The 18,798-nt window shown below is 50.6% G+C and overlaps 3 protein-coding genes across 8 annotated transcripts in view; all 3 read left to right on the forward strand.

The window, feature by feature from the left end:
* The first annotated feature begins 123 nt into the window (after nucleotides 1-123).
* LOC137480420 (T-cell surface glycoprotein CD1b-3-like) lies at nucleotides 124-2,803 on the forward strand. Its single transcript, XM_068201409.1, has 6 exons — nucleotides 124-621; nucleotides 935-1,192; nucleotides 1,351-1,632; nucleotides 1,731-2,015; nucleotides 2,124-2,220; nucleotides 2,389-2,803. Exons 1-6 carry the CDS (start codon nucleotides 543-545, stop codon nucleotides 2,447-2,449), a joined length of 1,062 nt encoding a protein of 353 aa, XP_068057510.1. The 5' UTR covers nucleotides 124-542; the 3' UTR covers nucleotides 2,450-2,803.
* A 3,019-nt stretch (nucleotides 2,804-5,822) lies between these two features.
* On the forward strand, nucleotides 5,823-9,200 carry LOC137480421 (antigen-presenting glycoprotein CD1d-like). 2 transcript variants are annotated; one of them, XM_068201411.1, is made up of 6 exons: nucleotides 5,823-5,979; nucleotides 7,189-7,446; nucleotides 8,007-8,291; nucleotides 8,397-8,681; nucleotides 8,804-8,900; nucleotides 9,025-9,200. In XM_068201411.1, the coding sequence occupies exons 1-6, from the start codon at nucleotides 5,907-5,909 to the stop codon at nucleotides 9,068-9,070; spliced, it is 1,044 nt and encodes a 347-aa protein (XP_068057512.1). In that variant the 5' UTR covers nucleotides 5,823-5,906; the 3' UTR covers nucleotides 9,071-9,200. The 2 variants fall into 2 exon arrangements, with proteins under 2 accessions (XP_068057512.1, XP_068057511.1); XM_068201410.1 differs by having other exon boundaries at nucleotides 5,828-5,979; nucleotides 7,186-7,446.
* Nucleotides 9,201-17,390: 8,190 nt separating this feature from the next.
* The window catches only part of BICD2 (BICD cargo adaptor 2), a 55,092-nt gene continuing 53,684 nt past the window's right edge, over nucleotides 17,391-18,798 (forward strand). For all 5 annotated transcript variants that reach the window (XM_068201413.1, XM_068201416.1, XM_068201414.1 and 2 more), the window contains exon 1: nucleotides 17,391-17,846. In XM_068201413.1, the coding sequence (XP_068057514.1) occupies nucleotides 17,607-17,846 (240 nt within the window). In that variant the 5' untranslated portion in view covers nucleotides 17,391-17,606. The remainder of the gene's footprint in view (nucleotides 17,847-18,798) is intronic.

Genomic DNA, 18,798 nt, shown 5'->3' on the forward strand with positions numbered 1-18,798 from the left:
GGCATGAGGCCCTGTGGTCAGAATAGGGCTTGCCTGCCCTGTGAGAAAAACAGCCATGTTGTGAACCCATCTGGCAGTGCAAAGCAGGTGGCAATGTCTGTTCTATGCAGGACCAGATATGCCAGGCACAAGTAAGGGATATTCCTATCAGGGCAATGGATACAGCACATGGCCAAGAGACACATTGACCTGAAAGCAGGGTAGAACAGAGGACTCAGTTCACCCAAATCACTCTGATTTTCAAGGTGCTGCTGCAGCCATGAGGGACCATTCCTGCATGCAATGGAACAACCTTGCTCACAATCAAATTCCCCCAGCACTCACAGCCATAATCAGGATGCCCCAGCTCACTCCAAATGGGAACCTCAAAGCCCTCCCCTAAACCTCAGTGCCAGCCCCATTGGCTGCCAGGGCCATTAGCACCAGCAGAGCTGCCTGGGCAGAACCAGCCTGAGGAGACATCTGAGGCCACATCTCCCAACAGTCTATTCTTCCTGCTGCTGGACTGACTGCTGCACACTCTCAGCCTCACTGCTGGAACCATGCAGTCCCCTTGCTGCTGCCTTCTCTCGCTCCTGCTCCATCTCTTCCTTCTCTCTGGGACATGGGCAAACCTGGAGGGTAAGTGGGACCCCTGGCTCATACACATCTACCTCCATGGAACTCCATAGGGGAGAGGCTTCCTGCTTCCTACCCACCTTGGGCACTTGTTTCCTCACTCCTTGTCCCTTGGCTCCACACCTCCTCTCCAGCAGGGATGCAGCCACCCCAGGTGGGTGCAGGAGATGGGAACTGGGGCTGTAAACACTGTAAGAGGCTTATGGGGGACCTACGGATCTCTGCAACATCAAGGACCCATCCTTTAGCTCCTCCACTTTCCTCAGCCCTCTTCTCCCAGTCCCATCTCCTCCCTGTCAACCCTTGTCTCATGTAGGGACCTACACTATCCGGCTGCTGCAGACCACCACCTTCCAAAACACCTCATTTGTGGACATGGAGGGGTTGGGCTTGCTAGAAGACATCGAACTTGGTTCTCTTGATAAACACACATGGTCCATCCGCTTCTGCCAGCCCTGGGTGCGCCCAGCCCTGCCCCGCGCTGACTGGGACACCATTGAAAACCTGCTTAAGATCTATTTGCAGCAGTTCAACCATCTGATCAATGAAGGGGCCGTGCAAAGGGACATCCCCTGTGAGTACTCAGTCTTTACTGCGCCCCCTTTCTGAAAAGCAGTTGGGAAGTAGGGAAGGATCTAGTAGTGCTGGTGCTGTATAGGAGACACTGACCATGTCTACAGGAAGGCAATCCCAGCCCCTCATGCAACCTCTCTCTCCTCTCTGCCCCACCAGACCCCTTTGTTGTTCAGTGCACGGCAGGCTGCGTGCTGTACCCCAACAGAACCTCCCAGGCCTTTGGCTATGTGGGTTACAATGGTCAGGATTTCCTCAGCTTCGACACAAAGAATATCACCTGGACCGTCTCCCAGGACACGGAGTTGTCACGGTATGTCCAGTCATTTCTCCAGAACTACACTGCCTTCACTGAGCTGGTGGAAATTCTCTTCAATGATACTTGTATCGATGACATGGAGGTGCTCCTGCACTATGGGAGGGCAGCTCTGGAGAGACAAGGTGAGAACACCTGACCCTGCATCCCCACAGCCCGCCCACATTGGGGCCCAGTCGTGCCCCACAAGGGCTTGCCCCATCCCTTTGCTCTCATTCCCCAGAGCTGCCTGTGGCCACAGTCTTTGCCCGCACCCCCAGCCTAGACCAGCTGCTGCTTGTTTGCCATGTCACTGGCTTCTATCCCCGTCCCATCAGCGTGGCCTGGCTGCGGGATGGCCAGGAGGTGCCTCCAGGCCCAGCACTCAACACCAGCACCATCCTGCCCAACGCTGACCTCACTTACCAGCTCCGCAGCGTCCTGGCCGTGCCCCCCCGTGATGGGCACAGCTATGTCTGCCGTGTGCGCCACCACAGCCTGGGCACCCGCAGCCTTCTCATCCCATGGGGTAGGTGCCACCCATGGGGGATGGGGGATGGAGGTCCTGAGCCACCCTGCCCCACAAGATGGAGCAAACCCCAGAAAGCTCATGGCAGCTTCTCCTTATGTTTCCCAGGGAACTCAGAAGTGGTGCTGATCACAGGTCTCATGGCTGGGCTGCTTGCCGCCATGGCTGTAGCTGCCATGTTGGTGCTTTGGGTGTGGAGACAAAGGTCAGTCCCTGTCTGCCCTGTGGAGTGGCAGTGAGAGAGGAGGGAAAGAAATGCCATGGGGATTTCTGCACTGAGCAGCAAAGCTCTTGCTTGGGCCCTGGCAGATGCTGTCTGCACTCCTACAAGGTCTCTGCCATGGAGCATCCAGCTATCCCCCTCTCATTTCAGAAAGCATCAGCAGATGGAAGAATCAGAGTCCAGGAACTCCATCCTGAGCAAAGAAGCTTAGCTCAGAATAGAGCCAACAGTCCCCATTCCCTCCCACTGCCTACACAGTAACAAGAACTACCTTTTTCTGCTTCACCCAAGTTCTGGGCATTTCCATTTGCAAGACTAACTTGATTCAGAGATGCACAAGAGAAACCTGGCAAGAGAAATCTGAGCTTTTGACTCATTTGGATTTTCTAAACAGATGCAAGTGGACATCTGCGACCTCCTCACTTGTTACAAAGGGCCATCTCTTAGCTTGTGGCACTGGCCAGTCCACCCACTGAAGCTGTAGGGCACCCCAATGCTCAATGGCAAATTTTCCTGGTTCTGCTTCAGTAACACTTTTGTCAGAAGGTGGAAATCTGTCCCCTCCTACTGTACTTTCTAGTATTTTTTTTCCTAAAAATTACCTTTATTAACCATATTCCAGAAATATTTGTGCTGAGACTGAACTGTTCCACACAGACTAACAGAACCTGACCAGAAATGTCTTTACAAAGCACTGAAATTTTGCTGCAATGTGTGGAAGCTGCATATGTGTATGAAATGAAAATAAATCATTCATATTTTCACTAAGATAATGTGCCTTTCCTTAGCAGTTGAATGGGCTTGGAGAGGTTTTGATCAGCCATGTATGCAAGTTGAAATACCACTGAATTATTGGCACTAATTGCAGGAAGCACCAAGGCAGGGGGAAAAACAGTACAAGTGTGCCTATGCATATATGAATATATGAATATGTTCTCACATATTACACGGAAATAAGTAACTGTGCACATGGGGGTAAAGTGACGCCAAGGCTCCCAATAAAGGAGAAAAAAGAAGCCCATGTCCCATGAAAGATAGCAGAGTTCACACACACAGAGGAAGACATGTAGTTCATGCTCCCAATCAACTTGAACATGTAGCTTCAAAAGGTTTGGTTTCACTGGACAACTTCCTGCAGTTTCCCAGGATAAGTCTGGCAGCCATGGCAAGCCAGAAAACCTGGCTGGCTTCTGGCCATATCCACCACAAATCCAATGGTGTTTGTTCTCCCTTGAACAGAACCTGGAAACCACAATGCTGGGGTAAGGACTGCATTTCCCTAGCAGCCAGAGTCACCTGCTGGCATAACAGGGCTCAAGGACCTCACTGCAAGAGGAGTGACACCAAGCCTCTCCCATCCCCTGCTGACTTGGGACAGGCAGATGAAACGCTTAGGTGTGGGCATGCCGCCCTGCAGTCTTGGCACTCACAGGGCAAATGGGGCAATTCCTCTCCCAAGCAGAGTGGAACATCCTGCAGCACTCACAGTACCGGGCAGACCTGGAGATCAGGTGCAGCCAGTGAGGAAACCTGTTGAGGAAAGTTGTTCATGTGAATGATCTTCCAAGAGACCCTGTAGTACCACACCCACAAACACCTTGTACCAGGGGGGTGTCTGCAAGTGTTTGCTCACATCCCTTAAGAGACCTCACAATAACACACTCCACCCACCATTTTTAGAGGGTTCTTAAGGCACCTCATCACAGCCCAGTGCAGCAGTCACTGCTGCTCACCCACCCAGTATGGCACCCAGAGGCACTGCTTCCCTGTCCACTCCACTCCAACTCACTCAAGGCACAGCTTGGGGGTGGGTTACAGACTTCACTTTAAGGGAGATTGCAAGGACCAATGTCACCTGTGGGGTCTTTGAGGACCAGTGGCAACATGAGAACTTTAAAGTCCTATAGTGCTCTAGGGCAGGGGGGAAGTGAGGACCAGCAATCACTTGACAGGACTGTAAGGACCAATGTCACCTGAGGAAACTGTGGGGACCAGTGGTAATCTGGGGTTGACTTGGAGGACCATGGCCACTTGAGAGGACTCTGAGGACCAATGGTCTGTGTGGACCAACAGCCCTCTGTCTCCTTGGGTCATTTTCAGACCAGAGAAGTGACAAAATGAAGGAGGAAAAAGTTGTGAGCAAAAAAGGAAGTGGAAAAAAACTCCAAACATGAGAAGTGCATTCAATAGAGAAGTGGAAGGGTTAAAGCAGAACTTTAAAGCAGACCCACTGAGGCAGTGGGAGACATCTGGAGGAATTTCCAAGGGGGCTGAACACATTGTGACCACCCACACAAGCCAGATGCCTGCTCCTGTCCTGTGAGCAACTCGGACAACTCACAGGAGGGAGGGCTGCACAGGACAGGGGGCTGCGAATGGCCTCTCAGCTGCTCAGCAAGAAGTGACCAGCAGTCGTCTCAGGGGAGACCATGGGGACAAGTGATCACCTCACAGGACTGCAGAGACAAAAGCCCCCTTGTCTCTTCCCTCCCTGGCTGCCCCATGGCTGCGCTTTGCCATCCTTACAGCCAAACAGTCTCCTCTGGGTCTAGGACTAGTGGAAGGGATGTGGACCTTGTGGTGGCATAGCTGGACATCCCCTCCGTCATGCTGCTGGGGAAGTTGGAGTCATTTCTGGGCCTACCAGGCTGTCACAGCATCCCTACTTCTCTCTGGGACAGCTCCATGGAAACAAAAGTATTCACTGTTTGGACGCTACCAAGGTGCACCCCTCAAACTTGCCCTTGGTTGTGGTTTTGGTTCTGCCTTCGCCCCCAGTGCAGGCACTACCCATAAAAAGGGAAGAGAAACTTCATGTTGAAGGGAGGAGTTGGGGAGGAGCAGTCGACTGGGGACTTTGTGGGGAGAGGCTGACTCTGGTCACCCCCATGATCCCTCCAGCACTGGACACTGGTGCCAGTGAAGAGAGAGCAGGGGGATGGCTCCCACCATTTCTGTTCCCATGCACAAGGGGCTCTTGGGGAGGGGGAGCAGATTCCTCATCAAAGCTGGTGGGAAGGAAAGGGGAGTTGCTAGGCCCATCCCCAGGGGTTTATAGCAGAGCTGGGGCTCCCCAGCAGTGTCCTACAGCTTTAGTCTAGGTGGAACAGCTTGTTGCCTCCTCCCCAGAATTAGGCAAGTGATGCAGGAGCAGACTGAGCTGGAGGTGCCAGGAGTGGGAGGCTGGGTATCCCTTCTCCCTATGCAGGGGTTGAGAAGGCAGCAACCATCTTTCTCCAGTCAGGTCTGAAATCCAAAAGCCATTGTCAGCTGCATTGGTGCTGATGCATCCCACAAGAACAGGGATAGGACAATGTAATATTGGTGGGGAGGGGGAGTCAGGAAAACCCAGCATAGATACTTGAATATCTTTTTTCCTAGGGCTGTTTCCTGGGTCTCTCTTTCCCTGCCTTCTCCTTCTGGCTGGGCTTTTCCCAGCCCCAGCCTGTCAGGGCACTTCATGCTCAAGACCTTTCAGGTTTTGTCCATCGCACACCTTCCCAGCCTTCAGCTTGAGACCTCTGGGCCCTTCCCTTGATACATTGATTCTCCAATTGGCAGAGAGCCACCGCAGTGACTGCTGGGCTGGGTTGAAAGCTTAGGTTCCCACAAGTTCTTCCTCCTCCCACAGTCACTGCTGCTGCTTCTGCAGCATTGCTGCATGTACCATGCAGCCCCCTCATCTCCTCCTCTTCCTCTTTCTCCCGATCCTCCTTCCTGGGATGTGGGCAGACTCAGAAGGTAAGTGGGAGCCCTGGCTCACCTCAACAGCTCTTACCTCCCCCCCCCCCCCCCACCCTGTCAGAGGACCCCACAAGTTTTGCTCAGGGGAGGCATGGCCAGGCTACTGTGCCATATGGGGGCATGGATGATTCCCAGCATCAGAGGGCCATGTCCCATTGTGCACCACTCAAACATGCTTTGTCCCGGCCCACCCTCTCTTTTCCTGCATCACCAGCTCCAACACAGAGCCTTGGGCACACAAGCGGAAGAGACAACAGTGGTCCCCAGCCAGGCCTTGGGTGTTGAGTTACCCTGCAAGATGTCCTTCCCCTGCAGGGAGCCCACGGGCGCCAGGCAGATCTCAGCTCCACATGGTGCTGAGGGCCTCTTCCAGCAGCCTCTCGTTCGTTAGGGAGCTGCACCTGCCAGAGGTTTTTTTAGGCACTGCTGTCACACAGAGAGTTTTACCACAGCCCTGTGAGACCTTATGCTTCAGGGGCAGGCAGCATCAGACACAAAACGTCAGGACTGATCTCTGGGCTGGGCTGGTGTCTTGGCCCTGTCAGGGAGCCCCAAACCTGGACAAAATACCCTTTCCTATCAGCCATCCTCCATATCCTCTGTACCATGTCGAGATCTTTGGCAGATACAGGTCCTGACACAGGTGCTTCTCCTGGGGGGAAACATCACCCCAAATGAGCAGCAAGGTGCCCCTTCATCTGCTCTGCACAGTCAGACAGCAGCTGTGGCCAGGAGGGAGGCATGGAAGGGAGGGGACAAAATGCCTAAAATCCTCTGCAGGAAACAACCACTTTGCTGAAAGTAAAATAGAGAAGGAAAAAGAGCAGTGAAGTCAGAGGAAGTTCAGACAGGAAAGCAACCCTGAGCAGGATGAAGAGCATAGAATCATAGAGGCGCAGAGTGATTTGGGGTGAAAAGGACCTTGAAAGGCCATTTAGTCCAACCCTTCTGCCATGGACAGGGACACCTTCGCTGCTCAGAGCCCCAACAACCTGGCCTTGAATGTATCCAGGGATGGGACATCCACCATATGTCTGGGTAACATGTACCATTGTCTCACTACCCCTCACTTAAAAAATTTCTTTCCTATTATCTAGTCTGAATCCCCTGTTCCCCCTCCAGCACCTCCACTTCATGTTTCCCCTTTAGCACCTCCACTCATCTCCTTCCTGCACCCTTTCCTTTCTCCATCCTCTCTCCTAGCAGAGCCACAGGTTATCCAGTACCTCCTGACTAGTGTCTTTGCCAACATCAGCTCTGCTGAGGTGTCATGTGTGGCACTTGTAAGGGACATAGCCATCCTAGCACTGGATCCGGCTAACTGGAGCATCCACTTCCGCTGGCCCTGGGTCAGCCAGGCTGCAGATGAAGACAATGGGGAAAAGATTATGTCCCAGTACAAAATTGCTCTGCGCAATATGATCCGATTTGTGCATGACACAGTTCAGCAGACAAAACAGCACTGTGAGTACAGAAACGAGCCCAGCCACAGCCCTAGTCCTTCTCCCCAGGTTTTGGCTGTGGCCTCCTCCCCACCAGGATGGCATTTGGGGGGGGGGGGGGGGGGGGGCTGGTCTCGCAGGGTGCAACAGCTCCTGAAACACTGCAGCTGCTGAGGCATATGACTAGCAGGAGTGGGTAGGGCAGCAGACCAAAAATACCCCTTGGGGCTTCTGCCATCTGGCACAAGGAACCCCTCTATATGTCAGGGAGCTGCCACCAAATTTACTGGAGCTGAAGGATTGACACAGCAAAGATCATGAAAGAGAAAACTGGGGGCAAATACTTTGGGGGACAGAATTCTTTTTAAGCAAGCATCCCACACCGGTATCCACTCCATTCTTCCAAGGGGCCTGAGGGCTTGCAGGGTGTCTGGGGTCTCCTGAAGCATGGCCTTACGCCCTACTGCCCATTGCACCCTGCTTTCCACTCCATCCCTGTATGTACTCTCAGACACATCCCACCTCATGCCACCCACGTTTCACACACTCATGGGACCTCTCCATTGTCTTTGCCATTGACAGACCCATTGGTGGTTCAGTTCCGTGCAGGCTGTGTGCTGTACCCCAATACAACAAGCCAGGGCTTCCTGAATGTTGGCTGGGATGGCAGAGACCTCATAGCTTTTCAGGTAGATAAACAGGGCTGGGAGGCCCGGCAGCCATCCCAGGTGGCAGAACTGGTCAGCAAGAGCCTCAACAGTCAGAAGTCTCTCAGAATACTCCTGGGGTACCTTCTCTCTATCTGGATATGCCAGAGCAACTTCCTCACCCTGAAGAGGTATGGGAAGGAAATTCTAGAGAGACAAGGTGAGAACACACTGACTCTGCCACAGCCACCCCAAAGCCCCCCCACACTGGGGCCCAGTCGTGCCTCACGAATGCTTACCCCATCCCTTTGCTCTCATTCCCCAGAGCTGCCTGTGGCCACAGTCTTTGCCCGCACCCCCAGCCTAGACCAGCTGCTGCTTGTTTGCCATGTCACTGGCTTCTATCCCCATCCCATCAGCGTGGCCTGGCTGCGGGATGGCCAGGAGGTGCCTCCAGGCCCAGCACTCAACACCAGCACCATCCTGCCCAACGCTGACCTCACCTACCAGCTCCGCAGCGTCCTGGCCGTGGCCCCCCGTGACGGGCACAGCTATGTCTGCCGTGTGCGACACCACAGCCTGGGCACCCGCAGCCTTCTCATCCCATGGGGTAGGTGCCACCCATGGGGGATGGGGTGCAGGCTGCAGATAGCAGCCACTGGCCCTGTGAGGGGCAGCTCCTGACTGTCACTGCCACCCTCACACAGTCGCCCTCTTCTCTCCCTGTCCCAGTAAACCACAGTGCAGCTCCAACCATCAGCATCACCATTGCGGTACTACTTCTTGTGGCCACAGCCTTTGCTGGGGGATTTTGGTGGAGGAAGTGCAGGTGAGCTCTCCCTCCCATCACCTGCTGTAAGATTTATGGGCATGTGGGTTGGTCCAGGGGTTGCAGCAGCTCTGTAGGGGTGAACTCTCTGACTGTCACCACAGCTCACACATATCCTTTGCAGGAAAGGCAACATGGCTACATGGGAGACACAGGAATTCATCATTTGAGGCCTGGTTGCCCACACAGCAACAGCTGCTTGCTCTCTGTTCTTACTTCATGTCCCACCCCTGACTCATCAGCACCGACATGGTTTTGTTCTGGAAAACCACCACATTAAACAGCTACAAACTTCTTCTGCTACATATGGCTCCTGGGTCTCTCACCCTTCTTTCCCCTCAGGAGATTTTCTCAGGAAACTCCTTAGCACACTACAGAGACTCCATATTGCAGCCAGAGACTCTTCCTTTTCCTGGGCTCTGGTTGGACTCCACCTGGCATGTCAGGAGAAGCCCGTCCTATAACAGTCTCTCCCACATCTCTCCATGACCAGTGTCTGTTCCTGACAGGGCAGTTACAACCCGAGGCCAAACCATGGTGGGGTTGCTGAGTGAGATGTGGGATGGAGCAGGCCACAAATCAGGGAGAGATGGAGAGATGTGAGCTCTTTCACTGGGGAGAGAAGGGAAGGGAGGAACCAAGTAACTCTGCTAACATCCCTGACACATTTGGAGCACATTGAACTGCTCCACCTCCAGGGCCGATCTCACCCTTAGTCCAGAATGGTTTTAGATCAGGATCTCCTCCACATCTGACTCCTGCCCCCATGCTTGCTTTCTGTCTCTGTAAAAGCTGGAAGGATGGGGGATTGTCACCCTTCCACAATGCCTGACAGCCATGAAAGAGCCATGCTCCCATGCCCAGAGGCTCTGGGAGACTCTGAGCAACACACCCCACAGCAGGATGTGGAATGAGGATTGTCATCAGTTCATTTTGTATTGTCCATTGTTTCTTCCTCCTCATTCTGCTCCAGTGTGTAGTCCCACTCACAGGAGACAGTCTTCCAGAAATGTTGACAGCATTAGTCCTTTTCATGGGCTGCAGTTCTGCACAAACTGCTCCAGCATGGGTCCTTTCTATGGGGTCACTCCTTCAGGAACAGGGCTGCTCCAGTGTGGATTCCACTCAGGGTCACAAGTTCTTCCAGGAACCTGCTCCAGGACAGTGTCTCCATAGGGTCACAGTCTCTCTCAGGTACACCCACCTTCTACGGCATTGGACTCCTCCAAACGCTGCAGGTGGATCTCTGCAGGTGTGGACCTTCATGGGCTACTGCAGGACAGCTGCTTCCCCAGGGTCTTCACCACAGGCTGCTTGGGCACCATCTCTGCTCAGTTGCCTGGAGCCAGCAGGGTCCCTGCTGGACTGCGCCTGAGCAAGCTGCCTATGGTGACCTGTACTGCACCTGACGTCACCTGGTGCCCGGTAGATCCCCGGCAACGCTGCTCCCCCCGCCTCACACTTACATTGGCTATGCCACAGCCTGTTCGCCAATGCCATTCGTGCTCCTCCTACCTCACCGGTCACCAGGCGGGCATGGGGCAAGCACGGCGGGGTGATGGGGCTTACCCGGACCCCCAGTCCCTGCCCTCAGCCCTATCTAAAGCCAGGCCTGCACTTCCAAGCACTCGCTGTAGCTTCCCGCCGATTCCGCGTGTCCCCAGATCCAGCCCTCAGTCATCCTCATCACTGAAGAGCCGGGGATGAACCCAAGGCATTTCTCGCCTCAGCTCCAGATTTCAAGATAAAGGCAAAAAAACCGGAAGATATTTGCAACTGTCAGGCCTGCCTAAAAACCCAAAGCCATGCTCCATCACCTGTCTTGAGGAGCCAAAGAGACATGACATGGTGAAATAATCCAACCACTTGGTCCAGAATGATTAGAGCTCTGTGGACCTCATTGTCATCACATAGTTTCCCTCCTTCTCTCTTTCTGTATGCACATACCTATGTGTATGAATACAAAGTGTGTGTAAAAAATTCCTGAAAATTTAAACTTCCAAATTTCATACCAAAGCAATAAAATCTCCCTGTTTGGATGCGTTATCCTGCAATTCCCACTTCTTCTGAGAAACATTTCTTGCTAGTGGGTATGCCAGGCAGACATCTGAGACACCAAGGTACTATCATCTTTGGGGACTGACACCATCAAAACTGCTTCTAATGAGCTCCAGGGTAAAGCCTTTATTGTAAAATAAATTAATTGATGGATATTATAAACTGAAGAGATTAAAGCTTACCTGATCTATGAACCTTTTATCCCTCATTCAAACATGATCTCTGAATGCTTCAAAACCTTCTCATCAGTACCAGTTTATTTGCAGCTGGCTGTAAACCAGGGACAAACTTCTCAGGGGTCAGAAGGCACCTTTGAATGGATATTTAAACTCCGATCCAGCCATACCCTACAGCCCTACTGATGACCTTTAGTAAGAACAAGGCCTATACACTAATTATCAGGGTTTCTTAGGCCATTGGTTTCTCCCAGATGATCACTAATCCCCAGAAAATGCTTTCCCGTGTAAGTTGTTAATGCCTAATTAAGCCCACAACGGTGATATCTCTGCTATAGATCCAAGTTTTCTATTCCCCCTTAAAGGCATTGAAGACCCCAATACTTTCCAATCAAGGCACATACTTTCCAAGAAGCACAGCAGCCTATCCAGTTACTGGGAAATAAAATCCATGTGGAGTATACATATGTCAGATGACACTTCATACATCTGCAGAAAATGCATTAGCCATTAAAAACCTCCTGATCCCAGGACTGTATATACAGTCTAGATCCCTCTCTCAATGTTCCAGTGGAAGTTACAATGCAGACAAAGACTGTCAGCTTTGGTAACCTTTCTTGGAATAAATGTTCTTTCAAGACTTCCTTCAGCTCATCCAAGTCAAGCAGCAAAGAGCAATCATGACAAAGTGGTTAATAAATTACCTTCTTTTCACTCTTAGCGGGCAACTCAAGTCTTACTTCCTGCATCCATGATAACTGTTAAAAATTACCAAATCCTTCTGGTTATGGCACACAACACAGGTTTCACAGCATCTTTTTTCAGGCCTGTGGAGGGATGGGATATTTGGAGCCCCATTTTAGAGAGAAGGAGCTAAAGCAAATGGAGAGGGGTTAATCTCCTCCCTCATTTTGCATGCTCTGGTCAAATAACCTGATATGGTTTTTCAGAGCACCTGGAAGGATGTAGGTGACCCCTCCTCATATGGGAGAGATACCACGCACATCTCTGCCAGCAAGGTGTTAAGCTTTTCACCTGATGCAAGTTTCTTCAGACATGCTTGTTAAACTTTTCCGTCTTCAGCAATTTCTCCATCACATTCTTCAGCAATGCCTACCTTCTTACTGGTCTGCAAAAATGAATTACCACCTTTCCTTCCATGCTTTCCACAGCAGTTCAGCACAGTGGAAAGTGCATTTGCATCCACAATTTATAACAGAGAAACCTAAATTATTCTTCCTAAGGTACTTTCTGTTTGGAGCAAACATATTTAGATAAGGAGAGAGAGCCATCTCTCTGTCATTTTTTTCCTATAAATAATCTGAATTTAGTAAATTCTGGCCTGAATTTTGGAAGCACACCCATCCTTGGCTAATTACACATCTCTTTATTGCCTTCTCTATTTTGTTATTTCTTGTCCTCTTGAAATCTCTCTAAGAGCTGCAGGGCTGATGCTTGTTGTTCCCATGAGCTGCCTGCACCATGATCCCAGAACTGAGTAACTGGGAAAAGATGCAGGAACTGTTCCAGTCATGCTGCAAAATGACTTTTTCCAGATTTTTGCTTCTGTAAACATGCTTTGAATTTTAATAATCATCTCAAAATTGGACACGAGATAAACTTCTCTCTAATAGTGACTAAATAGACACTCTTCCTATTTCTCCCACCAGTATAGAAACTGGGGTAAACATGCTAAAAGCATCCAGCAAATTACTACAGCCAGCTTGACCCCTAACTGCTCTTGTGCTTTCCTGAAAGTAAAATAAGAAGCTCTTAAACTCTATGTTCAAGGCCACAGCAATTTAACAGACAATCATCACACATACCAGAGAAAGAAGGGCTAGGAATCCCTGTGGATCCTATTAATCCTTTTTACCATTACTATTTTACCATTGCTATTATTACCTCAGTTTAGCCCTTTTTCTCTGGTGGTTTTGTTTTGTGTTGTTTTGTATTGTTTTGGGGTTTTTTTCTGCTCAGCCCATGTGTCTGAACCAGCAGCATGCTTATTTTACCTGGCAGCTAGAATCATTCAGCCCCATAGACCACATCACCTTCCACCAGTTCCAACCCATGTCCATGGTCCATACAGCTCTCTTGGAATGTTTCCCTGACTATAGCTTATTTCAGCTTCACTTTTGCTACCCACTCACAACAGTCTGTACTGGGACTGCAGTTCCTGTGAATCTGTGCTTGTGGAAGTGCACTGTGTCTGATGATTTAAAGGTATTTTTCCCCAGACCTAAAGGCAGCTTCATGTAGAATGGCAGAGAGATGGATGGAAGACAGCAGTTCTGCCATGGAAGTCTGGGACCAAGGGCTCTTGCCACTGGAGGTGACAGTGTGCCACCTGGAAGTTGCTTTTCATTTCTCATGCTGTTGGCAAGAGCAATTGCTGTCTGTGATGGGAAGAGTAGCATTTCAACTGGCAGCGAGCAAAACTGAAGGCAGTAATAGCTCTAGCAACCATAATTTTGAGGGCAACACAGATGGACTTGAATACCAGAGTAAAGCTGAAATCTGAAGATATCTCTCTCTTTTTTTCCTCTCTCATTTCTCCCTCTCTCGCCAGCCAGAGCGATCTGAGCATTTGTGCTAATTCATCAGTTGATTCAGCTCTTTGCTTGGAAATTTTGTTGTAGATGACAGGTCACCTTAAGTCAACAATCAGAGTCCCTGTGATAATAGCCTGAGGATGGAGATATCAGCTCCCTTTCGGTATTAGGATCTTGTTTCCTTCAAGCTACTTGTTTTTTTGGCAGGGTGGATTTTTATTTTAGGTTTTTTTTTTTTTTTTTTGTATTTTGGGGTTCTTAAAAAAATTATTTTGACAATCTGTGTATAAAGACTTCAACCAAAGAGAAATACATACTGTACTAAACAACAGTATGTTAAATGTTAATCCTCATAGCTGTGATAAACAGGGAAAGAGCATTCAACTCATTATACCAATCTTCATTAAGTATATTGGTGCTGACAGACTATTTCTCTGGAATTTACTTGTTGTGTAAAAGATAAGGAAAAAACTTTTATTCTCCTAAAACCCCCTTTGGGTATTTCCAAGGTGATCATGCAGCTCCTTTTTTTTCCCTCCAGAATTAGTTTTAATACTTTGAAAAATAATGGGGTTTTTTTATCTGACATAGGCTACATATACTGAACAGTCTAGAGGATTTTAAGTTCATTTTCACCATACCTTTACCAAACATTTAAGCAGTCCCAAAGTCTTATGCCTAAAGTTGTTTTTTTTTTTTTTTCTGTAGAAAATAAGAGGAGAAATTTGGAACAGCTTGTTAGTGTTTCTTATGGCTGTTTCAGGGCCACCTTAAAGACTTTATTGTTCTGGTGTTTGCTATAGCTAAGCTGTACACAAATGCAGTGGATAAAAGAAGATTGAAATTATGATGTGCTGTACCACCCTAACTGTGGTACACTTGAACTTATCGAAAGTAATGTATGAAAAGAAAGACATCTAAAAGGAGTTTCCTGTCTGAAGTGACCCCAATTTTAAGCACAGGTTAGACTGGTTTACACATTCAGATACCTGAATGTTTTCCAGCATTGGATTATAGTGCCTACCTGCTTTAGGATTTGGACTGAGGTTAAATAAAACTAGCATTGCAGGGCTTTGCCTTTGCTATGACTTTTCCACTAGGGAAAAATTTTTCTGCAGGTTAATTTCCACAATAAGAAACACTGCCCAAATTTATTTTAGCATTCAAGATGGTTCTCGTATAATTCTACCACTTTGTTCTCAGTGGATAGCTTTAAAATGTCAACATGAAAAAGAAGAGCAACAATTTCCAGGTGTCATGTAAGTCTATATCACCAAAGTACACTTGGCCATGACACCTTGAATCAGTGAGGTCCCAGCTAAGCCTTTGCATTGATGCAGTTTGGGAACAGAGACCTGGGGAAATGGGCAATGGTCTCTGGCTGTGCTCAGGAGCAGGTAATGGGCACTAGCCAGGTTGTACTCCTCCACCCATTATACAAGCTTTTATTATCCTGCATCATTACCTTGAAGGATGATGGGAGCCTTAACTTTGACAAGTGACTCCAGTTTTCTGAAAGCGGGCAGGAATGCTTCCAAATTAGCTATTGCAGTATTTATAATTTCTGCCTTTGCATGTTGGGCAGTTTATAAAATAATAAAGTTTGAAACCTAGAAAAAAGCAATAATTCTAGATATGACCTAGAAAACAAATTACCCAGCAAAGTCCCTTGTGCTATGATGAGTTGATCAGCTCATCTCTATTAGTCGCTCAAACTAGTCAGATCTCACAATTCACTTGTAATCCCAGAAATATTCAGGATGTGAACTGAAGCTCTGTGTCCTGAGAGCAAGTCATTACATGCAGGTTTCTGTTTAGGAGAGGGAGGAGCATTGAAGGGTAGCTAATGTGCTTGAGCCCAGAGTTGCAGAGAAAACCTGGAATGAAGGTTCAGAAAGTATGAGGTGAAAGAAAATAAGCCAGTATTTATTATTAAAAATATCTTAATGATGAATCAGTTGTGAATGGTGCGACTAGCAATTCTACCTGCTTGGACAGACAGAAGAAAAACATAAAAGGCCATGAAGAAATCCTAATACTGAAAAACAGAGTGTGGAGGAGAGGTAATGCTGTTATTTTCCTCCCTTATCTTTATCAAAGAATCATAATGTTTAAACCCCTAAAAATATTCTGTGACAGTCATGATGGTACAGAGGCACACAAGAGTGAAAATGCCTTCTACTGAGAATTCTGAAAGTAAAAAACTAAAGGAATTTCACATGCACACTCTAGGCTGAGGACATTGATTTGCTGCTTCTAAGGTCTGGGTGACTGAGTGTCACATCAGTGCTCAGAGGGCAAACGCATACCTGCACTTGATGCACAGCTCCCTGGGTCCAGGCAGTGTCAGGACCCTGAAGAAAAATTGACTAAGGCAGCTTCAGGACTAACAGGCAGCATTCAGCCAAGACACAGCTTATTAAAGGGGTAAGTGCGCAGGCAGAAGTTCAAAGTAGCTTGAAAAAACCCTGCAGCTGTGAGTAAATATGTTGCTTCATGTTTGAGACCTTGTGGAGTGCTCAAACACGTAATTGTTTTTATTATGCTTGCTATTTGCTCACCAGTTCATTACTGATTGTTTTTGACACTGGAAGAAAGTCCAAGCCGCACTTGCTGTATGAAAGGATGATTAAGCTGTAGGGCTCCTGACCATGGGAGTGAAGCATCTCCCCACCCCACAGGGACACACACACCCCACCTTTATGGGGCTGCTTAGGAATTGCAATGGTCTAACTAGTAGAGGTTTGTCTCTGTTCAGTCATCACTATGCTTTAGAAATTAGTTCTTCCCGTGGTGCCCCAATGACTGTCCCAATCCCTGTGCTTTTGCCACCAAATGTGCCCAATGGGTGTAACCTGGGGCAAAGACTGATGGCATTTTTTTCACAAGCTGGCAAATCCTTTTCAGGCAGCACAGTACAGCTGCCCAAGTATCACTGTCCCATGGCTGGTCACGGCAATTGGCTCTTGATGCGACCTATCCCTCCTTTCATCAGGTAGCTCAGCCATAGGGGAACACCTTGTCCCGTGGCCTTGGTTATCCTCAGGATGACTCGGGGGACGTGGTTTGGTCCCTGTCGGTGAGCAGAGAACACCTTGTAGCAGGTATTCCACCTCTAGATGCAGAACACCGGGAACAGTGAGATGCTGGAAGCTCTCGGTATGGTGTTGGGCTGGTACCAGCCTTCCCCTGTGACCCTCTGTCCTCTCCGTGCTGCTGTGGCACCGCCCGCCGCACCGGAACATCTCCCCCACACACACACTCTGGTGCACGGGCCACATCTTTCATACCCTGCCGACCCCGATGCTTTCTCAAACCCGCCTCGAAAGCCCTCCTGAGCGTGGTCCGGGCCGCCAGGGTGTGCACATGGGGTGTGTGGACGGGATGTGTGCCCGTGGTCCCGGGGGCCTATGCCCGAATTTGTATCCGGGGTCACTGGGGGGGTCCTGGGGTGCGTTCGCCGTCGGGCCAGGCCGCACCCGGGCACCGCCGGCCCTACGCTCTCGCCGTCGCGCTACCCCACGTCGCCCGGCTGAGGTCGCGCTCCTCCACGCCCGCCACCACCCTCGTTTGCCGCGATGCTTGCCGGGAGCTGCAGTCCAGCGAGCCGCGCGGCGCGCGGCGCGGCGAGCACCGAGGACTCCCGCTCCCAGCGTGCCGCGGGGCGCCGGCCCGGCCGTGCCTTTTGAATGATTTCACTGCGCTCGGCGTTTGCGGCGAGCGCGGCGGCGGGCGGGATCCAGGGAGGATCCGCAGCCGGAGCAGCGCACGCCTGGCCCGTCGATGGCGGCCCGAGCGGGCCCTGCCGTGGCCGCCTGCGAGCCGTGCCGCTGTTAGGAGTGGTAAACTTAGATTAGGAGGGCTGCGCGTTCACCCCTTCGCCCAACCGCCTCGGCGCCGGCGGCCCCTCCGCCAGCATGTCGCTGGCCATGGAGGAGGAGGAGTACGCCCGGCTGGTGATGGAGTCGGAGCCCGAGTGGCTGCGAAGCGAGATCAAGCGTCTCTTCCAGGAGCTGGGCGAGACCACCCGGGAGAAGATCCAGGCGGCGGAGTACGGGCTGGCAGTACTGGAGGAGAAGCAGCAGTTGAAGCAGCAGTATGAGGAGCTGGAGCTGGAATACGAGACCATCCGTACCGAGATGGAGCAGCTGAAGGAGGTGAGGCGGGGGCAGCGGCAGGTGGGAGGGCTGGATCCGAGCGCGGCCGTGGCGGGTGGAAGGGTGAAGGCAGCGTGGAGCAGTGGGAACGGGGCTGGTTTGGAGTCGGGGGGCGGCAGCTTGAGGGGCCCTGGGGCTGCTGTGGGGCGACCGGCGGGTTCCCAGGCTTCGGCCTGGCTCCGGCAGAGCGGTTGCCCGTTCCCCAGAATGACAGCTCCGAGGCGCCTGGCTGCAGGCCAGCCCAGAAGAGGGAAGGGATGGAAAAAAGAGGCCTTTCTGCTCCGACCCTCGCTCCTGTGAAGGGGGATATGGGAAGCGGGTAGACGCTTTTCTTTCTCCTTCCGTCCCGTTCCGTTTCGCCTCGGGATCCGGTAGGTGGGCCGCCCCAGGACTGCTGTAGGGCGAGAAGCCCGATCGGGGTTGCCCCTCCCCGGGGCTGCCGCCGCCGCGCCCCCGGGCGAAACGCAAGCAGGCGGCGGGGGGCGAGGGACAGGGCCAAGGTGTGGTGTCGATGCTGTCATATGCCTGCTTTTGTGTGGAAGAAGAAGTCTTACGTTGGTGTTAATCACTTCCTCAATAGGGACCACCACAAAAATAATACAGCAGACTTCAGTTCATATAGCTTTGTTTTGGTGCAGGTCCTGCCGTTGGTATATTTTTTAATTACTTTCTGTTTTAAAGGAAATTCCAGAACTAATCTGTACAGGAGAGTAAAGTTTGACAGTAAAAATGCTGTATTAGGCAATTTGCACGTTAAGTTTTTCTCGTGCAAGATCTCCTCTAGGTGTAGAATGTGGGAAAAGTGCTCTTCGGAGAACAGTCAGAGAATGCAGACTTGGTGGCTTGCACTCCTTATGAGCTGATCCTGTCAGCCCACTGTAGAGCATGGCCCATGGGAACTTGTCTGCATATAGATTTGTTTGGTTCAGTGATTTGGCATACTGGCAAACCT

The sequence above is a fragment of the Anomalospiza imberbis genome, chromosome 11 (assembly GCF_031753505.1).
Source record: "Anomalospiza imberbis isolate Cuckoo-Finch-1a 21T00152 chromosome 11, ASM3175350v1, whole genome shotgun sequence".
NCBI classification, from domain to species: domain Eukaryota; kingdom Metazoa; phylum Chordata; class Aves; order Passeriformes; family Viduidae; genus Anomalospiza; species Anomalospiza imberbis.

Bases quoted from the DNA above. Each gene is read 5' to 3' on its own strand.
- LOC137480420 (XM_068201409.1), top strand. From the start codon at position 543: ATGCAGTCCCCTTGCTGCTGCCTTCTCTCGCTCCTGCTCCATCTCTTC. The intron at 622-934 runs GTAAGTGGGACC...TGTCTCATGTAG, and splicing joins GACATGGGCAAACCTGGAGG to GGACCTACACTATCCGGCTG. The intron at 1,633-1,730 runs GTGAGAACACCT...CTCATTCCCCAG, and splicing joins GGCAGCTCTGGAGAGACAAG to AGCTGCCTGTGGCCACAGTC.
- LOC137480421 (XM_068201410.1), top strand. From the start codon at position 5,907: ATGCAGCCCCCTCATCTCCTCCTCTTCCTCTTTCTCCCGATCCTCCTT. The intron at 7,447-8,006 runs GTGAGTACAGAA...TGCCATTGACAG, and splicing joins TCAGCAGACAAAACAGCACT to ACCCATTGGTGGTTCAGTTC. The intron at 8,682-8,803 runs GTAGGTGCCACC...TCCCTGTCCCAG, and splicing joins CAGCCTTCTCATCCCATGGG to TAAACCACAGTGCAGCTCCA.